Source organism: Branchiostoma lanceolatum, chromosome 17, assembly GCF_035083965.1.
Source record: "Branchiostoma lanceolatum isolate klBraLanc5 chromosome 17, klBraLanc5.hap2, whole genome shotgun sequence".
Lineage (NCBI taxonomy): Eukaryota > Metazoa > Chordata > Leptocardii > Amphioxiformes > Branchiostomatidae > Branchiostoma > Branchiostoma lanceolatum.
In genome coordinates, this window is record NC_089738.1 from 5820794 (window position 1) to 5836954 (window position 16161).

The following is a 16161-nucleotide window of genomic DNA, read 5'->3' on the forward strand; positions in this document are numbered from 1 at the left end:
CAAGGTCGATTTTGGGCCCCCTGGTATGTGACCTCGGTACTGCAGCAGAACTTCCGTTTTTGTATATTTGACCTGGACATGCTATTGTCTTGATTTTTTGGGTGGCAGATAGCTTGTGATGTAATAAAGAAGTGGTGTGGGTTTGGGCCCCCTAGCAGCTTCCTCTGGAGCTGCAGGGGCGTTTTTGTGAAAATCTTCTGAGGAGAATAACTGAACAAAGGAACAACGGATTTCCATGATATTTAGTATGCAGGTAGCTTAGATAATGATATAAACAATGAAGTGCAAATTATGCTAATTGGGACTTAATTTGCATAGCTAATGAGGAAAATCTATATTTGCAGTGTTTTCCATTATCAGACTCAAATACATGCAACGTATGTAGTTTATGAAAGGTGGAACATCAAGAGACAACAATTATGCAAATAAATTCCTAATTTGCATAATTAATGCAAAACACCATAATTCATCTAATTGGAAACTTATAGGACTGTCAATATGATATTTAGTATGCAGGTAGCTTAGACAGAGATATACATAATGTAGTGCAAGTTATGCTAATTGTGACTTAATTTGCATAGCTAATGAGGAAAATCTATATTTGCAGTGTTTTTCATTATCAGACTCAAATACATGTAACATATGTAGTTTATGGAAAGTGGAGCATCAACAGATACCAATTATGCAAATAAATTCATAATTTGCATAATCAATGCAAAAACACCATAATTCATCTAATTGGAAAATTATAGGACTGTTAATATTGCAACATGTGTAAGTTAGATAAAGGTGTTTATGACCAAGCATAGATTATGCAAATGTGTAAGTCATTTGCAGGGATAGAATTGTTCATGGAGATATGAGGTCGTGGAACTCTTGTTATTACTTATTATACATTACTCATTGTGATTATGTTGAATATATTGGTAGAGATATCACATAGGCACAATTAGCTAACTAGTACTTGAAGTAGTTATGTTTGATCGCCAACGTGCTTTTACATAGTTTTGTTATCTTAACGTTTAGCTCATTTGTATAGTCAGCATGAAAGAATTGGTATCATTGTGAATTTTCATCAACAGACGTTCCAAAGATAGATACTTCTATACAGTTAAAAAGAAACAACAGAGAAATAATCTGAGTTTCCAACCTGTTTGTACCGAGTTTATATTTATCATCCTGTTGCATAGATATTGAATATGAGGAATAGCTCATTACATACATAACTAGAGTTCCACGACCTCATACCTTCGCCAAATGATTTAACCTTCAAGACTGACGTATTAGGAGTCTTTCTCATAAATAATAAATCATACTAGTCTCCTCCACCCAAATAACAGAAGTTGTCCAAAGTATGAGCTTAACAAAGAAGGTTATGCTAACATTTATCATCAATTATGCAAAAGAGGTCATTATTAGCATAATTTGATTCAAAGATGTTGACATTCACATAACTTCCTAATGCCACAAGTATGAAATTGCCGTCATTTACCAGCATGGTGTAAAAGTTGTATCTCATTAATTATGCAAATAAGGTCCATATTTACATATTTTCAATCTATCAACATTCCTCTCTTTCTCAGTTACAAATATCACATATTTGAATAGTCATATCATGGATTACAGCAAGATTTTAAAATTGCCTTATTAATTATGCAAATTAGAATCTGATTTGCATAATTGCCGTCTAATCGTACAAAGCTTCACGTAAGCTACCTACATACCAAAAATCATGACCATCCATCAAGCCCATCTTGAGTTATAGTATTTTGCATTAATTTTGCAAATGAGGTCTTCATTTGCTATGGTTCAAGGCTAAGTTGCAAATGCAATCTCGTTCTTGCATTCAGAAAAGAATAACATATAGAAGTACCAGAACACTATCCTCTGGGGTTGACAATGCCTTCAAATGTGCATGTAATTTGTACTTACCAGATCTCCACGCATCTTCGTGACCAACCACAGTCGCTCATGGAGCGGGCAATGTGGTGGATAGAATACGTCATCAACATGGCGGCCTCCCCCATTTCAGATCGAGGGCGATCGAACTTCCGTTCTACCTGTACTACATGTTAGACGTTATTGGCCTGATTGTTCGAGTTGTATCTGCTGTATTGTTGTCTTGTTGGAAGTGTTGTTCTGTGGTATGTGCAAGAAAAGTAACGCCAACACCAAAAAGAAAACCAGCTGACCCTTTGGTTTTGGAAGCCGGAGATTCATTGCAAATATCAATCAAAGGGAAAATCACCCGTTTTAAGAAATCATTTAATTAAACTGAATACACCTAAATGGAGGACATGAAGTACCCATCAATGCTTGCGCCGACTACCAACTTCACGGCCCGCCTCGGTACATACAGAGCTGATGAAGCATGATGATATAATCTTGCAGTTTTGTTAACACTCTTTGTAACAATAGTAGTATATGATTATGTTTGATCTTCAAGCAGACGTTTGGGTGGAATATCGTAACGTTTCTTGACTGTCAGACCTCTCTGGCAGCTACCTACACCAACCACATGGTAACTCTCAAAAGTTACTACGGATCTGTTTTTCTAACCCTGTCTTTGGTCGTTATGAGGTAGACATGGGTAATGTGAATCTGCTTGTAAATCCGTATCAGCCATTTCGATGATGAATCATGATGACGTCAGTAAATAGATGAGTAAGTAGTTTTTAAGACACTCGCATTATCAAGAAAGAATCCTGGCATTCGTCTTCATTTATTGTTTAGTATATTCGAATGAACGCCGAAATTAAAGGCAGTTTAAACTTAGAATGGATATTTTCTCATGCAAAAGTGCACTCTAAGACACCACAGTAATGGTTAACGTTAACCACCCCTGTGGCGAAATGGGTCACTCCTGATGAGAGGTGTCCACCCACACACACAGCTAGGCCACAGGATCGTAATCAAGCTTCCTATCTTAATACATGGTAATCATGTAAGAAACATGCTGTCAAAAGTCACCTACCTGAGTTTTAGTCCATGAAAAACATGCATTGGCAGCGCTGTCACGCCTCTTAAGTTTTAATCTAGAGAATAATTTCAACTTTCTAATCGGCACAACCCCTAGGAATCCGGCTTGTTTACAAAAATTGACCTTTGACCCCCTTCACCTGATCCTCACACAAAAACAGCAAACTTTGCAGGCCTACAGACACAACAAAGATGGATGAAAGTCTGATTTCTCAACTTAATAAAAAGGTAGAAACCCTTACCTGTAAAATCCAGCTCCAAAATATCAACATATCCTAAAAAAATCCCCTATACAGCTACCTTTATATAATTTGCCAAGGGTACCAAACCTATTTCCATGAGCTAAAATTTGGTCTACTGCGCATGCGCGGATTACTAGTGCGTGGCCTCCACCCACATACACAGCTAGAATAAGTCTTGATGCGCAGAACACACGACCTCCTTTTACCTCCGTGATCCGAGGCAGAAGACACGCCCGATAAACTATCAGGTAAGAACTTGACACGGCGACGTCCATATTTTATATCGTTGCTGGAGTTTCTACTGATGTTCTTTCTTTGTTTGTAGTGCTTACCTAACATCGCCGTGCTCTGTTAAGTGTTGTTGTCTTGCCATTTAATTTGCTGATTGGTTAAAATGCATTTCTTAAAAGGCCTGAAGATAGACTATGACATACTTTGTATAGACTCTGTACTGTGACCAACTTTCGAAAGAGTATAGTCAAGTTGAAATTGAGAAGTAATTCACTGAATCGGTCACTTCAACTGTTGCTACACCGATCCCGGGAGGGCATATTGTTTCAGAACTGTTGTATGCAAGAAGATTGCTGTATAGCGTACCAATCTAAATATTCAGGGATAGTTACAAACTGCATGCATTCCTTATTTCTTAATTTCTTGGATAAACGTATTTTCTCAATTTTTACCAAGATCTGGCCTCGCGTTTTTGAAAAAACGTAAACCATGTTAGATCTCGTGACGATCAACTGATGTATTCTGAGGTATCGTGGGAAAGCTTCGTGGGAATGGTTTCAATGAGTACACATTGTTTTTCAGGGACCGGGCTTGAGGGGATGGGTGGTGATTTCTGTTGTAAATTTTCCTGTGACGAAGAAAACAATGCAACATGATGCATTTACAAACGGAGGAATTTTTTTGGAAGTACCCATGTTTCAGTGAATGTTAATATCATAATCACTTGGCTGCTTTTTAGGATGCCATCCGCCTGCGTCTTTTGGGGTGGGACGACACTTGTACTGATTGAGTGTTCTAGGGTACTGCTAGTGTGTTTTAGGACCGAATACTAGTAGCTTTATGAAGAAAACTTTATTGCGCGACAAATATAACGGGTACAATGTATGGCAATTTGTAGATACATCACAATCGACTATTTCTGATATCTAATAACTCAAAAGAACTAATCTACAACATGAATAACAATCGATCAAATAATGTGCATTCTAATGGCTAAAACAGTATACAATGTAATGGTGACGATGATAGTATTCGGATATGTGTATGTCTCTGACAAGTGTAAATATAGATAGGCACGTATTAAATATGCAGATGAAGACTTTCCAGAACATTAATATATCCATTTTCAACCTTGAGGTCAATAGATTAATGTCTTTAAGACAAATGACGTATTGATAAATTGGACATTAATTGGTAGCGCTAAGTTAATACAATGCACAAACACTTTTAGGCAAATCTACGTTACTATTCTATTCCAGTCAGAAAGTATTGAAGTACAAAATGAGTCAAAACTTGAATTAAGATACTTCTAAATGTAACTTTATTCCGAATTTACGTTGTTTACTTCCATATTCGGTAATAAGGAATACCCTGAAAGAACATGGGAAAGTTTTCTAAGACTAAAATACCCTTTCCTGTGAAAAAGGACTTTCAGCTTATTTCAACATTTTTTGTCGCTAATATCATAGTGATCAGTTTGGTCGTTAAATTCGTTCAATGTCTTTTCTAATGATCTTTTCAGATTCTGATCCATTAGTAAACATTCCAGTACGGCCGCTGCTGCTCAATATGTTCCACCTGTTCCTGGTCGCCGCCATTTTGTGTCAACATGTCCAAGCTGCCGACATCCTCGTCGTGGCATTGACATACGGCAGCTCCTGGATGAGCGTGGCGAAGATTGCCGAAGCCTTGGCCTCCCGAGGACACGTCGTCACCGTGTTGGCCCATGCAAGTCAGAAGAGCGACTTCATGCGGAAATGGCCGACCTTGCAGTACGAAACATTCGGAGATCCTGACAAACCACCGTTGATGAAGGAAGTCTATAAAACTATGATTCCAAAGTTGGTAGGTATTTTGTGCTTAGACATGGCGAAAAAAATAAATAGATGAGCACTCGATACCTTATTTCGTACGATAGTCTGTATCAACTCTCGTTCCTGTTTATGCTTAATTAAAAAGTGTTTATTGTCCTAAACACTTACAATTACAAGTTAACAAAAAGATTTATCGGACAATGATCTTTCAACCGATGATAGTCACTTAGCAAAGCTTATGTGTGATGGGATCTTGAACGATCAGGAGGAATGAATAACAATAAAAAGGTTATGAATCAAATAGAATAAGTAGAACGAGTCAGCATAATATACAAGCACAAAAAAAAGTAGCTGATGTTGGACAAATCCGGTGCACATGACGTTAATCACAAAAGAGTTCCACACCCTCATACGTTTGCAAATAGTCTTAACCTTCTCTTTTATCAAAGTCCTCATTTACATAAACCATATTAGTAAAACATCCTTATCACTCAAATAACACAACTTGCTGAAAATACACAATTCCTATCCTACCTTCCATTTGGAAAGAATCCAATTCTAAGCCTATTGTAGCATTTTCTTTAACATGTGAGGCCTAGATCTGCTTATCTATGTCTAAAGATTTTCACCTTTACTTGAGTTCCAAGTGCTGCAAGCATGTTATTCTCATCATTTACCAACAGTATTCAATCACAGTATTTTCTCCATCATTTTCCTAATTCATAATTATGCATCGATGTCACTTTCTTGCTCAGTCATATATGTCATATGTTCGAACATGAAACACATTGGATTTACAGATCTTCCTCATCAATTATGCAAATTAGATCATGATTTGCAAATTAATCATATAATCATTTCAATCATCAAAAGTAATGACGATCCCTCGACCGCTTATTGAGTTATTCTCTTTCAAAGCCTCAAAAACCAGAGCGGCTGCTGGAGTTGCAAATAAGGCTTTTAGAGATCGAGGCGAAACCTATACCACAACTTCATAAGCCCAAAAGTTATCTTGTATGAAAGATTTCCATAGGATATCCAGAACACGAGATAATTTGAACAATGAAAGTCCTGATGCAGTTCCACAGGTGATCGTCCATTATCGAACTTGACCTTTGTTTTGCCAAAAACATTGAAATTGTCACGAAGAGTCATCCACGGCCAGCGCTTCTCGTCGAGTTATCAGATCCAAAACACACCAAAAACAAACGGCACCGAAAACTGTAGCCTTATTATCAAACGTACCCTTTCGTCACTCTTTCATCAAACATCCGGGCTTCAATCTACAAAGCTGTTGTGTAACATTCCTACAATATTCTAATGTATATTTACAAACGTTACAGGCATTTTCTTCATCTGGAGCGTTAGACCTCATGACTCTTTGGAATGCCTCGGGTTCTGCTCTGCTGGACCTTAATGAAGAGACGTTGAGTGACAAGCAACTTCTGACGAAACTTAAGAACAGCCACTATGACGTAGTCCTGACGTATGAGGTTACCTCTTGCGGGCCCATCGTGGCGCAGTACTTGGACCTGCCGCTAGTCTGCACAATGAGGTCTCTGCCTGGGGGCAATGGTGTGTTCATATTTGTACAGTGCAGGCCAACTTATATCTACCGTAATCTTCTTATATACTCAGTCCTAGGTCCTCCTTTTCCAACGGAAATGTTAAGCTATACAGCTACTGCGGTAAGAATTAGTTCAGTGCTCAGATGAGTGGCCCCCATAACGGCCTTGCACTGAGCGAGTAAGTTTAAAAAAAACAGCTATAGATTTTTACCAGCTTGGTCGACCCATTGGCATCGGTTGGGTGGTTCTACCAGTACACTCGTCGTTTCTACAAATACTGCGATCTCTACTGGTAGCATCGCTGATGTTGCCAGGTCGCCGTTTCCACCCCGAAATCGGACTGGACAGCTTTTTCTGCGAATCGGACCGGACAGCTAATTCCAACAACCCTCTTTACTGTAACACACATCTTTCGTGCAGTACACTTTAGCTTCTGTGTATCAATCTTTGAACGGTTTAACCTCATGATCAGAAACATATAACATCACACTAGAATATAAAGTTAAGTTGTAGTTACTATAGCATGTCTTTTAATCCTATTTTTCAGACATCCGTGCCACCGGTGTCCCCAATCCTCTTGCTTACGTGCCAACAATGTCATCGGGGTTGTCTGATCATATGACATTTCTACAGAGAGTGAAGAACGTGTTGCTTTACTTTACATTTGCTATGGGGCAGCTGTTCTTCGATAAAAGTTATGACCATCTTGCAAGCAGGTTAGTTTGTTAGCATAGCAGTACATTGCCGCATGGCAAGTTTAAAAGTATATAATTTACTACTTGTTACATGTGTCGGTTTTCAAGTCGATACTGTTAGATTTGATAAATGCTCATAGGTTTCATAAAATTCACGTTTTCAGGATGTGATTTTACGCCATTGGAAAAACTGTATTTAATGCAAATTCATTCACACTTTCGAGTCAATGATGCCAGATGACTGGAAGAGTCCGTGTCTTTTCTATGGAGTGAAATTATGTTTAAAATGGCACTTAGGAACATTATTTTTTTGCAACCAACAGAACGATTGGCCACAACTTCACAATATCTGCTGCCTTGGCAAAAACCGACGTGTGGCTCTACCAATCAGATCTCATGTTCGACTTCCCTAAACCCATGATGCCAAATATGGTCAGCATAGCAGGTCACATGGCTGAGGACGTCAAGCCGCTTAGTGAGGTCAGTCTTTAGAAAAACTAGTCGATTTGTGGTGTTACGTAGAAAGGAATATCCAAATAATGAAAAGCATAATCTCTATACAAACATATAATGTAAACTTACAGCTTGTTTTTATGTATGGCCATATAAAGATACAACTTGATACAGAGGGTTGAGACTTACGTAGTGTTTTAACATCTCTTTTGTGATTGGACTAACTGATATACTTTTCTCTACCTAACAATATAGGAAATGGAGAAGTTTGTGCAGAGTTCTGGAGATGACGGTGTCGTCCTAGTAACGTTTGGCTCCCTGATAGCGGATATGCCCGCAGAGATAGCTGACATGCTGGCCGCTGCTTTCGCCCGTCTGCCGCAGAAGGTCGTGTGGCGCTACGCTGGGACGCCACCTCCAAGTCTGGGGTCCAATACCAAAACCATGGAGTGGGTGCCTCAAAACGACTTACTAGGTAAATACGTAGTAATCTCCAAGCAGATCTATAGGTTGCTAAGACCATATCAAACTGGCAGAGGAAGTACGTCTTGGATTGCTATATAAGCTCCTTCTTCCAGTTGGATACGGTCTTTGCAATCCATTGGGCCTGCTTGGAGACTACGTACTACACACAGCGGAGAATGATGGCATAATAGAATATAAGCAACAAACGTATTTCTAAGTCGTTTCTCTACTTTAGCTGTTTGGTGATGCTGGTTGATCACAAAAACCATTCATCTATCAGGTCTTACAGGGAGATAGACCAATTGCCATAATAGAAGACTTGGTAATTTTAAAATGTCATAAATTAATGCGCTGTGTAGAATTATCAACAACTCTTGCATATGCTCGTATCTACGTATCTTGCATATGGCGAATAATAAACAACAAACGTGTCGTAGTATTACATGCGTTTGATTGTTTTGTGATGCAGATGAAGCAGATGGGTGATCATGATTTCGTATATCAATTGTTACTTCGACAATGTTTTTCGTCATGACTTACAACTTAATCTTTCAAACAAACAGCCCATCCAAAGACAAAGGCGTTTGTATCACATTGTGGATACAACGGAATAGCAGAGGCCATGTACCACGGGGTGCCCCTGGTTGGTATGCCTCTGATGAATGATGCTCATGACAACATCGCCCGGGTGGTGGCCCGAGGGATGGCGGTGTCACTGGACATCCACACCGTGACGCCAGAGGAGGTTTATCAGGCTATTACTACCGTTATTTCGGATCCTTGGTAAGTATGAGGTAGAGTACCCTGGGAGTCCAGACACCGTATATCGGCGCGCCACCGAGCACCGCACGCGCGCCTAAGCTTTCCCGCCTAGCAGAGCTTGGGTTTACAGCGGAGAGTGGTGCGGGGTCGGTATTCGGGGGCAGCGGGAGGGTGGGCCGGGAAATCTTAGGCGCGCGTGCGGTGCTCGGTGGCGCGCCGATATACGGTGTCTGGACTCCCAGGGTAGAGGAAGAGTGACTCTCTTCAAAGCTTACTCAATTCCTGCCTCTTCTCCTCTTTCCCTCGTTCTCATTTACATGTACACATTTTGTAACTTCCGTTACCGTTTGAAGTAAAGACGTTCCTAGACATTAAGATCTACCACATATAAGTCGGTGCCAAACTGTCGTTGTTATGACGACTTAAAACTTTTCTTGCGTTTAACAACGACAGTTTGGCACCTGATATGTGGCATATCTTAATGTCAAAAAACGTCTAACTTCAAACGGTACGGAAGTTACAAAATGTGTACATTTAAATGAGAACGAGCGTTTATTCATGAGTTAAACATCATTGTTCTGGAGTAAATTCTGTTTTCTTTAACCAGCTGTTGGTCCAGGTAAACATCGTTGTCACGTGAGATGTCACGTGATGTATTCAAACTTTGCTGAATTTTGTTTCAGGTACAAGGAGAAAGCGGACCAGGTCTCCACGCATCTTCGTGACCAACCACAGTCGCCCATGGAGCGGGCAGTGTGGTGGATAGAACACGTCATCAAACATGGCGGCCTCCCCCATCTCAGGTCGAGGGCGATCGAACTTCCGTTCTACCAGTACTACTTGTTAGACGTTATTGCCCTGATTGTTGGAGTTATAGCTGCTATATTGTTGTCTTGTTGGAAGTGCTGTTGCTATGCGTGTCGAGTATGCAAAAGAGGCAATACTGACATCAAACTGAAAACTAATTGACCGACTGTTATCGAAATCGCGGTACGTATGCCTAAACGCCTCACCCGACCTCATCCGACCTCACCCGACCTCATCCGAGTCTGAAATGCAGTGTATACGGGGCAGGGACATTATTTGACGTTCTGGATACGTTAAATATGCAATTATGAATGCAAAACAAGCAGCAAGCTCTAAGTATTTACCAGTTCTTATAAGTTACTCCGCTTGTTTCCAAGATAGAGGGGTGATACGCGCCGTTTTGAGTATCAAGACATGGTCACGGAAAAAGTCAATAGTGCAGTCAAAATAGGTCAGATCAAGCATATAAATGTGTCTCCGGTATCGTGACCAGTTGACCAATCTCCTACAGTGCTTCAGAGGAATCACACTTTTTTCAGAAACGAGATTTTTCGAGTCAAAGTTGGGTTTTCCGCGGTTTCGCCATTTTTTCAACCCAAATACGCATGAGGTCGGGTGAGGTCGGGTAAGGTGTTTAGGCACACCCCGAAATCGTATTTCCTTGAACAACAATAGAATGCAGACATGACACATGGGTATTCCCTGAACGTATTCCAGACGGATTTAGAAGCTACGTAAAGTAAGATTTAATTCATTCATGTTGTCAGGCTGTGGTTGATCTTCAATACGCTTCATCTTAGAGCTATGGGTGATACAAATATATAGATATGATCTATACAAAAGGATAAAAGTAGGGTATTCCCTGAACGTATTCCAGGCGGATTTAGAATGTACGTAAAGTAAGATTTAATTTATCTATGTTGTCAGGCTGTGGTTGATCTTTAATGCTGTTGTACGCTTCATCTTAGAGCTATGGAAGATAAAAAGATATAGATATGAGCTATACAAAAGGATAAAAGTAGGGTATTCCCTGAACGTAATCCTGACGGATTTAGAAGCTACGTAAAGTAAGATTTAATTCATTTATGTTGTCAGGCTGTGGTTGATCTTTAATGCTGTTGTACGCTTCATCTTAGAGCTATGGATGATAAAAAGATATAGATATGAGCTATACAAAAGGATAAAAGTAGAGTATTCCTTGAACGTATTCCAGACGGATTTAAAAGCTACGTAAAGTAAGATTTTATATATTTATGTTGTCAGGCTGTGATTGATCTTCAATGCTGTTGTACGCTTTACCTTAGAGCTATGGATGATAAAAATTTATAGATATGATGTATACAAAAGGATAAAAGTAGGGTATTCCCTGAACGTATTCAGACGGATTTAAAAGCTACGTAAAGTAAGATTTTATATATTTATGTTGTCAGGCTGTGATTGATCTTCAATGCTGTTGTACGCTTTACCTTAGAGCTATGGATGATAAAAATTTATAGATATGATGTATACAAAAGGATAAAAGTAGGGTATTCCCTGAACGTATTCCAGACGGATTTAGAAGCTACGTAAAGTGAGATTTAATTGAATTATGTTTTCAGGCTGTGGTTGATCTTCAATGCTCTTGTAGTAGACTTGTACGCTTCATCTTAGAGCTATGGATGATAAGAATATATAGATATGAAGTATACAAATGGATAAAAGTAGAGTATTCCCTGAACGTATTCCAGACGTATTTAGAAGCTACGTAAAGTAAGATTTAATTCATTTATGTTGTCAGGCTGCGGTTGATCTTTAATGCTGTTGTACGCTTCATATTAGAGCTATGGATGATAAAAAGATATAGATATGAGCTATACAAAAGGATAAAAGTAGAGTATTCTCTGGACGTATTCGAGACGGATTTAGAAGCTACGTAAAGTAAGATTTAATTTATTTATGTTGTCATGCTGTGGTTGATCTTCAATGCTCTTGTAGTAGACTTGTACGCTTCATTTTAGAGCTATGGAATGATAAAAAGATATAGATATGAGCTGTACAAAAGGATAAAAGAAGGGTATTCCCTGAACGTATTCCAGACGGATTTAGAAGCTACGTAAAGTAAGATTTAATTTATTTAATATGTTGTCAGGCTGTGCACGTGGTTGATCTTCAATGCTGTTGTACGCTTCATCTTAGAGCTATGGATGATAAAAAGATATAGATATGAGCTATACAAAAGGATAAAAGTAGGGTATTCCCTGAACGTATTCCAGACGGATTTAGAAGCTACGTAAAGTAAGATTTAATTTATTTATGTTTTCAGGCTGTGGTTGATCTTCAATGCTGTTGTACGCTTCATCTTAGAGCTATGGATGATAAAAAGATATAGATATGAGCTATACAAAAGTATAAATTTAAAGTAGAGTATTCCCTGGACGTATTTCAGACGGATTTAGAAGCTACGTAAAGTAAGATTTTATGTTTTCAAGCTGTGGTTGATCTTCAATGCTGTTGTACGCTTCATCTTAGAGCTATGGATGATAAAAAGATATAGATATGAGCTATACAAAAGTGTAAATTTAAAGTAGAGTATTCCCTGAACGTATTTCAGACGGATTTAGAAGCTACGTAAAGTAAGATTTTATGTTTTCAAGCTGTGGTTGATCTTCAATGCTGTTGTACGCTTCATCTTAGAGCTATGGATGATAAAAAGATATAGATATGAGCTATACAAAAGGATAAAAGTAGGGTATTCCCTGAGCGTAATCCTGACGGATTTAGAAGCTACGTAAAGTAAGATTTAATTTATTTAATATGTTGTCAGGCTGTGCACGTGGTTGATCTTCAGTGCTGTTGGACGCTTCATCTTAGAGCTATGGATGATAAAAAGATATAGATATAAGCTATACAAAAGGATAAAAGTAGAGAAGTTGTAGAACATAAATTGCTGAATCAAGATGAATACACATATAGCAAAATGACTAACTGGCTTAATTATCTCCATGAAAAATGGAGATATAGTTTGTTATCTCCATGAAAAATGGAGATATTGTTTGGGTGTGTCTGTCTGTATTTGTGTGTGTGTGTGTGTGTGTGTGTGTGTGTGTGTGTGTGTGTGTGTGTTTCCGCACCACTCCAGTCAGCATAACTCAATAGCCTCTTGATGGATTACAATGATATTTGGTATGTAGGTGGGTGTTGTAAAGCCGAAATTCAAGGTCGATTTTGGGCCCCCTGGTACGTGACCATGGTACTGCAGCAGAACTTAGATTTTTGTATCTTTTGACCTGGAAGTGTTGTGGTCTTGATTTTTAGGTGGCAGATAGCTTGTGATGTGATAAAGAAGTGGTGTAGGCTTGGGCCCCCTAGCAGCTTCCTCTAGAACTGGAGGGGCGTTTCTGTGAAAATCTTCTAAGGCGAATAACTGAACAAAGGAACAACGGATTTCCATGATATTTAGTATGCAGGTAGCTTAGATAGAGATATACACTATGAAAGGCAAGGAATGAGGAAAATCTATATTTGCAGTGTTTTCCATTATCAGACTCAAATACATGTAACATATGTAGTTTATGGAAAATTGAGCATCAACAGATACCAATTATGCAAATAAATTATCAATTTCCATAACGAGGAAAATCTATATTTGCAGTGTTTTCCATTATCAGACTCAAATACATGTAACATATGTAGTTTATGGAAAATTGAGCATCAACAGATACCAATTATGCAAATAAATTATCAATTTGCATAATTAATGCAAAGCACCATAATTCATCTAATCGGAAAACTATAGGACTGTCAATATTGCAACAAGTAAGTTAGATAAAGGTGTTTATGACCAAGCATATATTATGCAAAAGTGCAAGTCATTTGCATGAATAGAATTGTTCATAGAGATATGAGGTCGTGGAACTCTTGTACATGTTTTGGGTGTGCTTGTGTGTGTGTATGTGTTTTGTGTTTCCGCACTTTTGTAGTCAGCATAACTCAAGAACCTCTTGATGGATTACGATGATATTTGGAATGTGGGCGGGTGTTGTAAAGCCGAAAGTTAAGGTCGATTTTGGGCCCCCTCGTATGTGACCTCGGTACTGCAGCAGAACTTCCGTTTTTGTATATTTGACCTGGACATGCTATTGTCTTGATTTTTTGGTGGCAGATAGCTTGTGATGTAATAAAGAAGTGATGTGGGGTTGGCCCCCTAGCAGCTTCCTCTAGAACCGCAGGGGCGTTATCGTGAAAATCTTCTAAGGAGAATACCTGAACAAAGGAACGACAGATTTCTATGATATTTAGTATGCAGGTAGCTTAGACAGAGATGTACACAATGAAGTGAAATTATGCTAATTGGGACTTAATTTGCATAACTAATGAGGAAAATCTATACACATATTTGCAGTGTTTTCCATTATAAGACTCAAATACATGTAGCATATGTAGTTTATTGCAAGTGGAGCATCAACGAATCCCATTTATCCAAAAACTTCCTAATTTGCATAATTAATGCAAATGCGCCATGATTCATCTAAGTGAAAAATGATAGGACTCTCAATATTGCAACATGTGTAAGTTAGTTAATGGTGTTTTTGACCAAGTATATACTATGTAAATGTGTAAGTCATTTGCATAAACAGAATCATCATAGCTTGTCGCAATGTATCTCAGTCCAGCTCAGCGCAACTTCATTTGCTTCCCACAGGTCCGTGTCTCTGCAGGTAAACAGAATAAACAGAATAGTTCATGGAGATATGAGGTCTACGAACTCTTCTTGTATTTGCGATGACAATATTGTTTTACGCACTCCAACGCTCTCTATTTGATAAAGATATTGACCAAAAAGTGTCTTCTTTTTTCATTACGTGTATCCTTGGTATATTACCATATATTTGGTATGTGGGTAGGTCGAGGTCGATTTTAGGCCCCGTGGTATGTGACCTGGGTACTGCAACAGAACTTCGGTTTTTATATCTTTTGACTTGGACAAGCTATGGTCTTGATATTTAGATGGCAGATAGATCGTGATGTACTGAAAAAGTGGTGTAGGTTTGGGCCCCCTAGCAGCTTGATCTGGAACTGCAGGGGCGCTATTGTGAAATCTTTCTCAGGAGAATAACTGAACAAAGTACCGATGGATGAGTGCAAATTATGCTAATTGGGACTTAATTTGCATAATTAATAAGTAAAATCTACATTTACAGCATTTTCCCTCATAAGACTCATAGTTTATTGCAAGTGGTACATCAACGGAAACCAATTATGCCAATGAATTCCTAATTTGCATAATGAATGCAAAAGCGTCATAATATTAATCTAAGTGTTAAATGATAGAACATTCAATATAGCGACATGTGTAAGTTAGTTAGAGGTGTTCATGACCAAGCATAGATTATGTAAATGTGTAAGTCATTTGCATAGACAGAATAGTTCATGGAGATGTGAGGTCTCCGAATTCTTGTTACGTTCGTTTCATCCTCAACATAGACTGTGTAGGAAGCTGAGATGTGCCGTGCTCTACGCTGATTGGCGGGAAGACAGCCAGTTCTGCCTCCGAGATGACGTCACGACCAACCAGAAGGTTCGTTTCTCCTGGTTCGGACAGGAGGATGACGACGACGACATTGATGACGTCAGAGAGGTCAGGGTCTACTGCGCGGTCCTTGAAGGTGTGTGGAGAGAATAGGGCGGATTGGTGGAGAACCACGTGACCAGCATGACAGGTGGTGATGACGTCATGGAGTCATGCTACCCTGGACACGGGAACAGGAACGGCATCCAGTCTCGGAATGAGAACTGGGTCTAGGGACGCTCAGAAACCTTTCAATAATCAAAGCAACTTCATCCGACTGATTCATTGTATCATGTCTTGTTCTTAAGGTAAAGATCAGAAAGTGGAAGAATGAATCTTAAACTGATTAATTCGACAATTTTAATGTGTTCATCATTATTTTCACTTCATTATCACACTGTACAATTACTGAGCATACCTGTGCTTCAGGCTATAATGTACAGTCAGAAAACAGCCCAGCATTTGGAGAAAAACAAATACTTATTAATAACCAATCTTTGTTGTCATTTCTATGTACAAATTCAGTAATTGCCATAGCAAGGAAATATTTTCATGCTATACATTTTACGAAACATCACAAAGATTGTTGATGCAATG

The 16161-nt window shown here is 38.9% G+C and overlaps 1 protein-coding gene across 1 annotated transcript; it reads left to right on the plus strand.

Moving 5' to 3' along the window:
• Positions 1-5021: 5021 nt before the first annotated feature.
• On the plus strand, positions 5022-15678 carry LOC136423342 (UDP-glucuronosyltransferase 2C1-like). Its single transcript, XM_066411472.1, has 8 exons — positions 5022-5297; positions 6610-6841; positions 7382-7550; positions 7853-8009; positions 8238-8457; positions 9011-9230; positions 9893-10111; positions 15480-15678. The coding sequence occupies exons 1-8, from the start codon at positions 5022-5024 to the stop codon at positions 15676-15678; spliced, it is 1692 nt and encodes a 563-aa protein (XP_066267569.1).
• Positions 15679-16161: the final 483 nt, after the last annotated feature.

What these genes read in the sequence shown, in the direction of transcription:
- LOC136423342 (XM_066411472.1), top strand. Translation starts at nt 5,022, where the DNA reads ATGTTCCACCTGTTCCTGGTCGCCGCCATTTTGTGTCAACATGTCCAA. An exon ending in GTCTCTGCCTGGGGGCAATG is followed by an intron (nt 6,842 to 7,381) that starts GTGTGTTCATAT and finishes CCTATTTTTCAG; the next exon opens with ACATCCGTGCCACCGGTGTC. An exon ending in GCCTCAAAACGACTTACTAG is followed by an intron (nt 8,458 to 9,010) that starts GTAAATACGTAG and finishes TCAAACAAACAG; the next exon opens with CCCATCCAAAGACAAAGGCG.